Raw genomic sequence first — 12,441 nt, forward strand, 5'->3', positions numbered from 1 at the left:
ATGAAAGATTTAGGAATTCTTCACCACTTCCTTGGATTGGAAGTTTGGCAGCAAGCAGATGGTATAATCCTTAATCAAGGAAAATACATCGTTGATATACTCAGGAGATTTAGAATGTTGGATTGCAGACCCATGACCACACCTATGGAGACAAATTTGCACAAGCTAAAGGAAACAACTGCAGAATCAGAGTTTGCAGATCCTACACTCTACAGACAGATTATTGGATCTTTGATGTATTTGGTAAACACAAGACCTGATATATGTTATGCTGTAAATGCACTAAGTCAATTCATGTGTGAACCTAGGGAAATACATCTTGTTGCTACAAAGCATATTCTGAGATATCTTCGAGGAACTATTGGTTTTGGTTTGAAATATAAACATGTAGAACTTGACCTACATAAATTCACTGATTCTGATTGGGCTGGAAGCATAGTTGATAGGAAAAGCACATCAGGATGTTGCTTTAGTTTAGGATCAGGAATGATCTCATGGATATGTAGAAAACAGTCTTCAGTTGCTCAGAGTTCTACAGAAGCTAAATACATTGCAGCCTCCATGGGAGCAAGAGAAGTTGTATGGCTCCGGAAATTGCTTGTAGGACTGTTTGGTCAGCCCTTAAATCCTACTATCATCTATTGTGACAATCAAAGTTGCATCAAGCTTTCAATGAATCCAGTATTTCATGATAGGTCTAAACACATTGAGATTCCTTATCACTACGTTTGAGATATGGTGGAAAGGAATGTGATCCGACTAAATTATATTAGTACAAGTGATCAAATTGCAGACATTCTTACCAAGCCTCTCTCCAGGATCAAGATTGAACACTTTAGAGATGGACTTGGTATGGTTGAAAATGTTATTTAATTTTGAGATAGTCTCATTTATTCTGATATACTAATATATTTAAAGATGTTTAGTGTGTAAACTCTTTTATTTGTCATGTGTGTGACTCCATGACTGCATGGGCCTTCTGTGAACATTATTGAAGGGTGACGACTTTTCAATAATGAACACTTGTTTCAAATTGATATTGTAAGGTGACGATTTTACAATTATCAATTTAACTATCTTGATGGATATTGTGTGACTTGATATGTGTGGACATGTCATGATAGTATATGTATCTCTGAGACATTATGGTAGATATCTGTTGGTTGATATCATTAAATAAACCATAATTATGATAGAGATCTTCATGGTGAATATTATGAACATAATATTCGTGGACATGCCCTGAAATTATTATCAGTATGGTAGGCATCATGTGACTTGATGCCAGTGCACATACCTTACTTGATAACTATGAGTTATGGACTTGATATTCATTGTTGAACCATATCTCTGAATATCACTATGGTGTGATATCTCCTCTCTTCACAATCAATGGATGAATTGTGATGTTTTCTCTAACATGAAATGTGTCCTCCCTAGTTAAGAGGGAGTGTTAATTTTGTAATGTCAGTCGTACTATTTCATGCTTCCAATATATATATATATATTAGTTTGATTACATATACTAATATGTTAACGTTAACTAATGATAAATAAAACCAAAGTTAACTTATCGCGTTTGACCAACAGTTACACCATTCATGGTATCGGGTGGTAAAGCAATTCTCAAACAAGTCGCACTCCTTCCGATCGGTTAAGTAAACGGTGACTAGTTTATATACTGTGGTGAGAGGTATGTAGGGAAGAGATGTGTCTTCCCATGTAGGGAAGACATATCTCTTCACTACGTAACCCCTCATCCACTTATATAGCATGCTTACATTAAGGAGGATGTACACACCGAAATTGATTAGTGTGGTGCATCTTTAAAACACGCTATAGCAGATAAAATACAACTTTCAGATCATATCTCCATCTCTTCTATTTTGATCAGAGAATTTTGAAAGAACTTTAACATATTTTAACATGTCTAGGGTGAGTATAGGTGGTTTTGGGTCATTTTGTTGAGTTAGAACAAAGTTGCTAAGCAACTTTCACAAAATTGCCATATTAATGAGCATTTCTTTGTAACAAATGGTCACCTATTCAAAAATCAGTTAGGGATTGTTGGAAATGGTTGAAAACAAGTTTAAATAGCCTCTTTTGGGTCAAGGCATGGTTGTCGTTGGTTGTTTTGGTTGAAGTGAAGAAGAAAGAATAAAATTGAAGCTTTGTTCCCTGAAATTTCTGCACATTTTGCTGCTATAACGTTCATAACTCTCTTGTATGGTCGAATTAGGATGTGAGACCGGTGCCATCTAAAACCTGGTTGAATCACCTTTCTAAGGACAACAATTTTATAAGATTTCATTAAGATTTGAGTATTTTGTGAACGTTTTTCTACAATTTGTCCTGAAAACCTACTTCCGCGGGTTTGATCAAAGAAATGTAAAAATCTCTCCATTCCACTAAGGGATATTCATCAAACTTGGTGAAATGGTAGGGAAATGTCTTGTACAGATGGGTTTTTCTTCATTTTTGCAGGGAGCAAGGTTGGATGCATCTTTGGAGCAATGAATGCCTAACATCTCTATGTGTTAGGCCAAGGAAGTGTGGGTTTGAGTGAACCTGTATTAAATCTGATTGTTTGGGTGCCCAGAACCTATTAAATTGGTGGTTTGGGGTTGTGTGACACCTGCCCATATCATTGTTTGAGTTGTGGAGTGTAAAAATAAGATGCTTTGTAAAATAGGGCTAATTGGGGCTATAGAGCAGTGGTAAAAGTCAAGTTTTGATGCATACTCTCTGAAACACCCTAGGCTCATTTTGAGGTATGTTTTAGAACTCCGAAAAGGGTATTCAGAACAAGTCATAGATTTTGGAGAAGTGGGCTGAGTAGGGAGATTCTTTCACCAGTCCTAAAAAGGAGGGCTACTAGGATTTTGGGGTGTTTGTGAAGGGTCACACCATTCCTCTTGCTAGAGACCATAACCAATGCTTGGAACATGTTTGTTTGGGTGTTATAAGATGTTTTGGAAGTCTGCCTTTGAAGCATTAAACCAATTGAATGCCTGCCCCATATTGGGTCCTCTTTGCCTAGGTCTAGGAGGCCTAGTTTGCTAGGTGAGATGGGAGAAAGATCCTCCTAGATGTGTATCAGTCTTGGTGATTTGTAAACCTACCTGTAAGTCAGTCTAAGCATCTATCCACCTCTGCATCAATTTGTCATGTTCAGATAGGACAGGCAATCAGTCTTGTCCCCACATCCTTATTACTGTTTGAGAAAGGACTCTAGAAAAGGTTTTGCTGACATTATAGCATGGCACTAGAGGCAGAGCTTCCTGTTTGACAATGTTGAATTAATGAATGATATTGTCATACTTCTGTACAAATGGAGAAACCAGAAAATACACTGATGTGATAACTTTTTCTTGCTTTAAACTTTAAATTTAAGGTGTGGGAATTCTAGATTTCAATATATAAGACAAACATTGAAGCACACACTCGCCATGTTAATTAAACAAATGTTTATATATCCAAATTAATATGTACTATTTTAAGCTGGGTTAAAAACAAAAATAGAAAATTTAGCATACCTGTAAAAGATAATTGTGTAACCAGTCCAAAGTTTGAGGAAATGTTGTGGCAGAGATGTTAACAACCGTCATACCCTGTTTGAATTTTAACACACAATTAGAAACCTTTAAATATGCTACAGCAATGAATGGATACATCCTTAATACATATACTCTAAATTCAATGTATGCTTAAGATGTGGTAATGGACCGAGAAATTATATTTCTTGAAAGTTACTTCTGAAAATAAGAGTTCAGGTCAAGTGCTAGAGATTACACATAAAAGCATCCCTTTTCTGTCTACAGAAAGGAATCATTATATTTATTTCAAAAAAAGCTCAAATATTATGAACTGTTGGATTTCCATATCCATCTATAGCAATTTTGACATTTCTTTCAAACTCAAATCTCTAGGTCTTTGCAAGAAACATTTTCAAAGATACATACATATTGCGTTACTAGATAAATACAAATAGTTATTAATCTGTTATCATCTCCTGGCATTCTCTGAATTTTTTTTGGTTGAGTAAAAGATGTATCATTTTTGTACCCACACAAAAATGAAAAGAGACATTTTGTAAGATGCCAACCAGAGCTTGGCACAAATCTGGAATTTTGTTTCAATTTCAAAACTTTGACCAGCGAATGTATTGGATTGGGTTTTGATGAGTTTTAATGTTTTTTTTGTTTTTTTGAAGTTTTCAGTTTGCTTGCTTGACAAAGTAATATGAATTTGAAATGCAAAATACAAAGGACTAATGGACTGAAACTAAGTAAGAATTTCTGATTTTATTACTAGCAAATTATAAATCGAAATAAATAACCATTTATAACATTCAAAGCCAAAATTGGCTTACCTAGGTGTCCCATGCTAGCCTGGATGAGCTTATTTTGTTGCTAGAGGTGATGAGAATGACACTACAAGAGCTTCCAATGAGTGACAAAGGCTCCAATGAGTTTTATTCACCTAATATATAATTATAAAAAACAAATTAATGAATAGATGGCAGATCTGATGCAAGTTCTCCAAGGTCGCCAAGGCAAGACCCCCAAATTCCGACAATTTCACCAATGAAATGCTTGTATAGCCTTCTTATGCATTAATCCCTCTGAATAACTTGATGATCTGCAATTGTTTATTACTCACAATGAATTTTGTAACAAATCCAAACACTAAAACCCTCCAATTTATTTTCAAGATACCACAGGTTCCCTTCCTAGGGTACGACCTGCTGAACCAAAGGTACGGCTGCAATAATGAGTGGTGTGGCTTCTGTAAGTGGCCTCCAATTGGCCCAGAATTTCTATCCACACACTCTCCTTGCTGTGTTTGCTAATGAACTTCACAATTTGGTCCTTGGATGACCTGAATTAACCTTTCTCTTGGCGCCACTATGCTGGAATGATTCAAAACTGACTGGGGCTACATCCAATCTGTTCAGATATGGGAGTTTTCGTTCACAAATCCCTGAGAATACCTGCAGATCTGAAAGTAAAGACTTGCTCCAATATTGAATTCATGAAAAATGAAAAAAGTGTCGCCAAATTAGAAGCCAAACTCATTTTTAATCTTCCCAAGTCTTAATGCCACTTTGAGGTTAGGGATTCTTCTTTCAAAAGAATATTCTCCTCCAATATGCTACGATTCCAAAGGAATATTCTCTTTCGCTTGGGCGTACCTCATGAGGTTATAATAATTATTAAAGCGGGACCATTTTATTTTAAGTTGCAATTGCCTAGTTAGGCATGCAAGTTGGGGGTCACTTTATGATTTCAAGTTAAACTTTATAAACTTCTCTTATAAAGTCACTTTTATTGTAATATTGCCACTTAAGGTAAAAGTAACTTTATAATATAATGACATAAAGTTACTTAAAATATAACCCCAAAGCCAAAATTGGCTAAGTGTGAAGACTTTTGCAACCAAAATCATCTCCTGTCCACTAAATTCACCTGCGGAGATAGCTAACAGATGAATCTCTGACTCCTAAGTGATCAGCTAGGAAAGTGGGGACATTACAGTCCTCCCTCACCGGAGATTGCTTGCCATGAGCAATGATTCACTGTACCAAGCAAATCAACACCCGGATCCCATATCATAATGAAGAATCTGCTGTAGGAGATGAAGTAGGAAAATGTCAATTGGTCAGCACGAATTAACCATTCAAGTACATAGAGTATCAAAACAATATGAAAGCAATGAACTATCATAAATGACCACCCAATTTTGCTTTTATAACTCTGATCAGCAATATATGTGATATCAAATACGCCAGAAAAACAATGCCAATCAGAGAATATCACTCCACTCTCCATCTCTATCCAAAAGATAGACAATTTACAATTCCCATACTGCTGAATTGCTGATGTGATCAATGCAAAATCAGGAAATGCTGTTTGATTCCAATTAGGACAGCCATTAGACCATAAGGAATCAAGTAATATGAAATCACCAATCAATAAACATTCCGCTGCCATATTATCAGAAATCAGTAGCATAACCAAAGGTGTATTGGGAACACCTTCTATGCGAACCAATGATAACTCTTTAGTGGCTGGTCCACTAAGAGTCTCATCATCAAATTCATCAACACCATGTAGAGAATGACCAACATCGGCTGAAAAATCAGAATTAGACAATTCTAGTTTCCCCTTACCAACATTATGGTCAATATCATGAATGTGCTGAATTCGAAGCTTAGCCTGATAACCTATCAATTTGGCCTGCCTAGCTCTTGCTAACCAACCTTCATTCAACCTTTGGGACTGCTCTATATCAGCTGCTCCAAAATGCAAGAAATCAGTCTTATGACAAGATGCATCATCACTACCTTCCAACCTGTATGATGACACTCCTTTAGGCTTACAATCCGATGAAGCCTTCAACACTAACTTCTTCCCATCCGATAAGAAGTCCAACTGCATCTTGTAATAATCGAATGTGTACCTGCCAATAGATTGCAGCCACTACATGCCTAGAACCACATCGTATTGTTCTAGTTTGATCACATAGAAGACATCAGTCAAAAAATAAGCCCCAAACAGAAGGCTAAGCTGACGAACTCTTGTAGTGCAACTCAACATTCCACCACTAGCAGTGTCACCCTAAAACTCGAGAATCTCTCAACCTGTAATCTGTATCTCAACTAACTACTCACTAAGGAAATTGTATGTAGCTCCAGTATCTACCAAACAATCCATGGGTTGCCCCTTAAGAGCTCCCTTTAATCGAAAGTGATAGTACCAGGGTACTCCTAACAATGAAGCAATAATAACGTTGGCAATGGCCAATGCATCTCATCACCGCCACCCTCAAAACCTGTATACTGTATCTGCTCATCCTCACCATTAGAGAAGACCTCAATGAGGTGTGCCTTACCTTTCCCAAAGCATCTATGACCTGGTTCTCATGGTTCCTTGCATGAAAAAAAAAAATTTCTTCCTCAATTCATTTTGTGATTCATGGTCCATCTTAGGAGGAGGTGGTGCACTCAGTAGCTGTGTAGAACTCTACGGAGGTTTGGGACCTATTGTGACCTATTTCACACATCACCCCATCACAGATGAGGACCACTTGTTTTTGCTTTTTAGGGTTTTGTCCTAGCTTTGCCGTTTCATAAATCCATTTTCTCTGAGAGTTTTGAGTTAGAGTTTTGAAGTCATCCAGAGCCACATAGAGAAATCATGCTCAGAATCATGTTTGAACATTGTCAAAGTGCTTAGAAGGTCTAAAGGACGAGGATCGCAATTGCTTTGGGTCATTTCTTACAACTTTCTATTTTTTAGGAATTTTTGCTTTTTTGCTTTTTTCTAAATTTAGAAAGTTTGATTTTTGGCACTTTGGGGACAATTCGGGAAGCATCTTTTTTGGATTGCTTTTTGCTTTTTGCCTTTTTTCTGCTTTTTTAAAGTAGAACCTAAGTTTTGTTCCTCAGGTCATTTGGTCAGTGACCATGTCTTCCGAATTGAATTTTTTTGCCTCTTAAGTAGAAAAAGTAGGGTTATGTTTTTTTTGCTTTTTTGTGGAATTAGGGTTTTGATCCTCAGGCCATATCATTATTGCCCATGTTGTCAAAATTGAAGGATTTTACCTCTAAGTGTAAAAAAGACCATATCATTATTGCCCATGTTGTCAAAATTGAAGGATTTTACCAAGTGTAAAAAGCAACTGGAAACCTTAATTAGGGTTTTGTTCTAGAAGATCATTCCTCAAGCCATATAATTAGTAACCATGTCCTCACAATTGAAAATTTGTCTGTAAGTGCAAAAAGTGAGGTAAAACCCTAATTAGGGTTTTTGTTCTAGATAGTCCAGGTATAAACATGACAAGTAAAAAATGGACATGGCAGTTTGGATGAGTGTGAAGAAGTGGCATAAAGGTTAAAATTCGCTCATAACAAGAAAAGAAGGTTTGATCAACTTGGAATCATGTTAAAGCATAAGCACATTCAAGAATGGCGTGAAGTAAGTCAAGTTCGCCTGGCATGAGACTCTCAAACTCCGCCTTGGACATGTCCAACAAGCTTCAAAGTTCGCCTTGGTATAGGGTCTTCCAAGTTGGCATGGCAAAGAAAAGATGATCTCCGCTCAAGCATTCATGTCCAAGCATCTTCCAACTCCGCCTAGCCAAGGAAAGAAGTTGGCAAGCAATCTTCAAACTCCTACCTTCAGTTAGCTAACTCATGGCAAAGGTCAAGCTAACTCCTACCTTTGGTTAAGGTCAAGCAAACAAAGATGGCAATCAAACTTCTAACTCCGCCAAGCTAACTCCTACTTTTGGTTAAGGTCAAGCAAACAAAGATGACAATCAAACTTCTAACTCCGGCCTCCTAAAGAACATGGAAAACAACCTCCAAAGTCCGCCCATGATAAAGTGGCAAGAGGTTGGCAAAGTCCGCCAATGCATAAGCAAAGAATGTCCAAGGCATGAGAAAGTCCACCCAAACACAAGGAAGATCCAATGAGGCATGAAGTCCGCTAGGCACAAGAGGTAGATGGAAAAGAAGTCACAAAGTCCGCCTTGGACAAATGGCTAATGAACATCAAAGTCTGCCTAGAAATTAAGTTTAAGTTGGCAAAAGACCTCCAATATCCGCCAAGAAATAAAGCAACATGGCATAAAACTCATGAACTTCGCCCTTGTCCAAAGGTTGGCAAACTCCGCTTAGACATGTGAAGACGGCGAGGTGTTAAAGAATTTAGATCAGAGATAGAGAAAACAATAGTCTAATACTATATAGTAAGAACAAACTTTCAATGAGATCGCTGATATGAATATATTGGCCACTGATATATATATAAATGATTCTGTCAATTAATATTTGATGAATATCATCGACTGCTTGCTGTATCATGAAATTGCCACTGTTATTGATATCATTCCCAGCAAGTGTCGATGTCGTTGTATATGTATAACGGTGAAAGGTCATGTCTACATAGGGGCATGACTTCTACGTGGCTTATGCCACATAGGGTCATGACCCTACGTAAACATGACTCTTCATATGCACTAGTCACCGTTCATTAGTTATTAGGTATGCATCAAACATTTACGGTGCTCGATACAATCGGGTTTAATAATACTTCGACTTCGACTGTCATCGGATAATGCAACGATGACAATCATCAATCTGCTGTAGGCAATCGGTAACATGTTAATGTTACTATCAATATATATGTATATATGTAATGTGATAAATATATATATAGATATATGTATATATACATATGTGTGTATATATGTATATATATATGTGTGTATATATATGTATATGTATATATATATATATATATATTTTTCTTGCTTCAATCCGAAGGAGGCTACATCCTTAACACGAGGTAGACATGAACTTCGCCCAAGGGGTGTATAAAGAAAAACAAAAATGGCAAGAAGGCTTCCAACTCTGATCTAGCAAGCCATCCATGAAGCCTGCCATGTAGACAAGGTTGCAAGGGAGAAAAGCAAAACAAAGGAAGATTGTACAAATTCCTTCCAAGTCCGCCATGAGGAAGTGTGTCCAAGAGAGTTTAAAGTCTGCCCAAGTAAAGTAAGGAAGATGGCAAAGACTAAGCCAAGTCCGCTAGACATGGCATGGCAAAGACCAAGGAAACCATCAAAGTTCATTGTCCAAACAACTTGGATAACATAGCAAGAAGCAAGACATTGGCTAAGCACACTTCGAAGAAGAAATTAAAATTTGCCAAGATAAAAACACAAGTTGGCAAGACTTAGACATTCCAAATTTACCTAGGCATAAATGGAACATGTGAAGATGCCTAACCCAGACACGAAAATTCGCCCAAGATTTGAAGATTAGACATGACGATCAACTTACCATGGTGAAAGACAAAAATTGGCTAAAGGAAATATAAATTCAACAAAATAAGCACATGAAATCAAGGGTCAATCAACGAACGGGTTGAAAATAAACTTGACACATCAAATATTTTTAATGTTTTCCAATGTTGTCGGGCATAATCATTATGTTATGTTGTCATATTATGTTTATTTTGTCGTCAGTAATAATGAGTTATGACAGTTAGTTAGTTAGTCGTCCTGAAGGGCAGTTGGATGTGACGGTTGGTCGCACCCCTTCGGGTATTATATATTGCATACCTTCCTTTCATAGTGGCATCATGATAGTGGTATTTGAGTGTAATGTTATAAGCACTTGATGTACATGGACTGTTGAAGTAATACAGAGACTGGTGATTTAATATATTTCCATTATGTTCTGTGCATTTACTTTCTGCATTTAATCATTTACCATATGTGGCAAACATTTGGCGCCGTTGCCTAGACATACTCGGGAAAGGAAGGAGCGGATGGCGTACGGACATGATGGGCCTACCCGTCGGTGAGATTAACCCAGAGGCTGACGACGCGCAAACGGAACAATCGTCGTGGGACGTAAAGCATGATGGCAAGAGGCGAAGGGGAAATTGAACCCTGTAATAATCCTGGCACACTGTTGATATAAATCATGGCCGAAAGGCAAAATAAAAAAAAAAAGGTTTTTTTTTGTGTACATGGTGTGTGCTTGCTATGTACGGAAGTGATTTATGCCAAATACACTAAATAAGAACAAAAATAAAAAGATACAAAGTGACGAATGGGAAGTGGCACAAAGAGCATTGAATCTCAGACAACAAATAGAACGAAGGCGTAGGCTAGGGCAGCTTGCCAAGGGACGACTGACCGAGGGGTTGCTCGAAGGGAACCCAGGAGATGTCACGGAGGTTGCGGAGGCAGAGATAGACGGAGAGAATTACACTCTCTACACTGTCATAGGGTTGCCCGAAGGGAACCTAGGAGTCACGGAGGGTGCCGAAGGAGAACTCTACAATTCGCCAGAATACCACCGTAGGGTAAGAAGTCGCAAAGAGTTGGTGGAACAACAAGGCGAAGTCTAAACCTGATCGACGCTACCAAAGACCTACTAAAGAACTTGTCCATTTCGGAGGACAACCGGAGGGAGATGACCGAAGGTGACGGTATGGCCGACGGTGCCGAGGGAGCACAAGGGTACCGTACGAGAGGCAATTTGTTCGGTTTGGGGTCAACAACCTTCTCCGAAGGACCCACGGGTGGAGGGTCAGGTGTAGGAGGCGGAGGCAGAGGATCACCAGGTACAAGCACACAAGGCACCAAAGGAGCGAGACCCAGCGGTGGGATGGCAAGTAAGCAGAAGCTGTCGAAGTTCAACGGCGACGGGAAGGAAGATCTCGTCCGCCATTGCCGCACTTGCGAAACCATATGGTCAACGAACAGTGTTACCAACCAGGACGAATGGGTAACACAATTTCCAGCAACCTTAAGGGGAGTGGCCATCGACTGGTACTCAGATATGGATAAGGCCAAAGTCGGCACATGGTCCGACCTGAAGGAGTTCGGGACAGAGTTCTGCCTCCTCAGAGACGACAATGAAATAGTAGCCGAAATCTATAGCACAAAGCAGAACAAGAACGAGACTGTTCGAGCCTATAGTCAGCGGCTCAAGGAACTGTTGGGGAAAATGGAGAGTCAACCAGTGGATGGGTTGAAAAAGAGATGGTTCGTGGAGGGTCTAAAACACTCTATTCGTAAGAAGATGAAAATTGTTCCACCAACCTCGTACGAAGATGCATATAATAGATCAATGGATCTCGAGAGCGAGAGCAAGACATCCAAGAAGAAAAAGAAGAAGGATAGCTCGTCCAAGGATGATGACTCTTCCGAGGGAAGTAGCAACGATAGCGAGTTGGGCAAAAAGGTGCAAGCCCTACAGAAGGACATGCTGAGGATGATGAAAGAGCTGAAGGTTATGAAGGGAGGTCCGAGCAAGACCGACGAAGGGGAGCTTTGGTGCACGGAATGTAAGACGGATGGCCACACGAAAGGCTCCTACCAAAAGAAGGCCTATTGTGATATATGCCAGTTGATGGGGCATCCCACCAGGGAATGCCCCTACAACATGAAAACACAAAACCAACAAGTATTGCTTACACAGGAACAACCAACTACATCGGGCGGTACCGACAGCTCCCAAGCGAACAACAATGCAACATCGAGAGGCTACCGAGATAACCGATGGGGAGGACGAAACAACAATAACAATACAAAGAGCCGGATCCAATACGACTCCAAAGGCCGACCGATTGTACAATGCAAAGCGTGCAGCCAATGGGGGCACTTCGCCCGAGACTGCCCGAAGGGAGAGGCCACACAATATTTGTGCAAATGGTGCGGACCGGGAGACCACGAAGACGTCACTTGCCCGAAGTCTAGCATCAACTTGCTCAATATCGAGGAAACCAAAGAAGAGGAAGTGTTGGCCGTAACCTGTGCCCAAGCCAGACAAGCAATGTGCCCAGACCCGGAGACGGAGAAGCGAAGGGTACGGGAAGCACGGGAAGAAATTGAGAAAGAGATACGAGAGGGGGCGGG

At 39.3% G+C, this 12,441-nt stretch overlaps 1 protein-coding gene across 3 annotated transcripts in view; it reads right to left on the bottom strand.

Moving 5' to 3' along the window:
• Positions 1 to 12,441, bottom strand: part of LOC131045309 (uncharacterized) — a 366,281-nt gene that overhangs the window by 66,886 nt on the left and 286,954 nt on the right. For all 3 annotated transcript variants that reach the window (XM_057978877.2, XM_057978878.2, XM_059217093.1), the window contains exon 14: positions 3,537 to 3,611. In XM_057978877.2, coding sequence (XP_057834860.1) covers positions 3,537 to 3,611 — 75 coding nt within the window. The remainder of the gene's footprint in view (positions 1 to 3,536; positions 3,612 to 12,441) is intronic.

This window comes from Cryptomeria japonica, chromosome 3, assembly GCF_030272615.1.
Source record: "Cryptomeria japonica chromosome 3, Sugi_1.0, whole genome shotgun sequence".
Classification (NCBI taxonomy): Eukaryota; Viridiplantae; Streptophyta; class Pinopsida; order Cupressales; family Cupressaceae; genus Cryptomeria; species Cryptomeria japonica.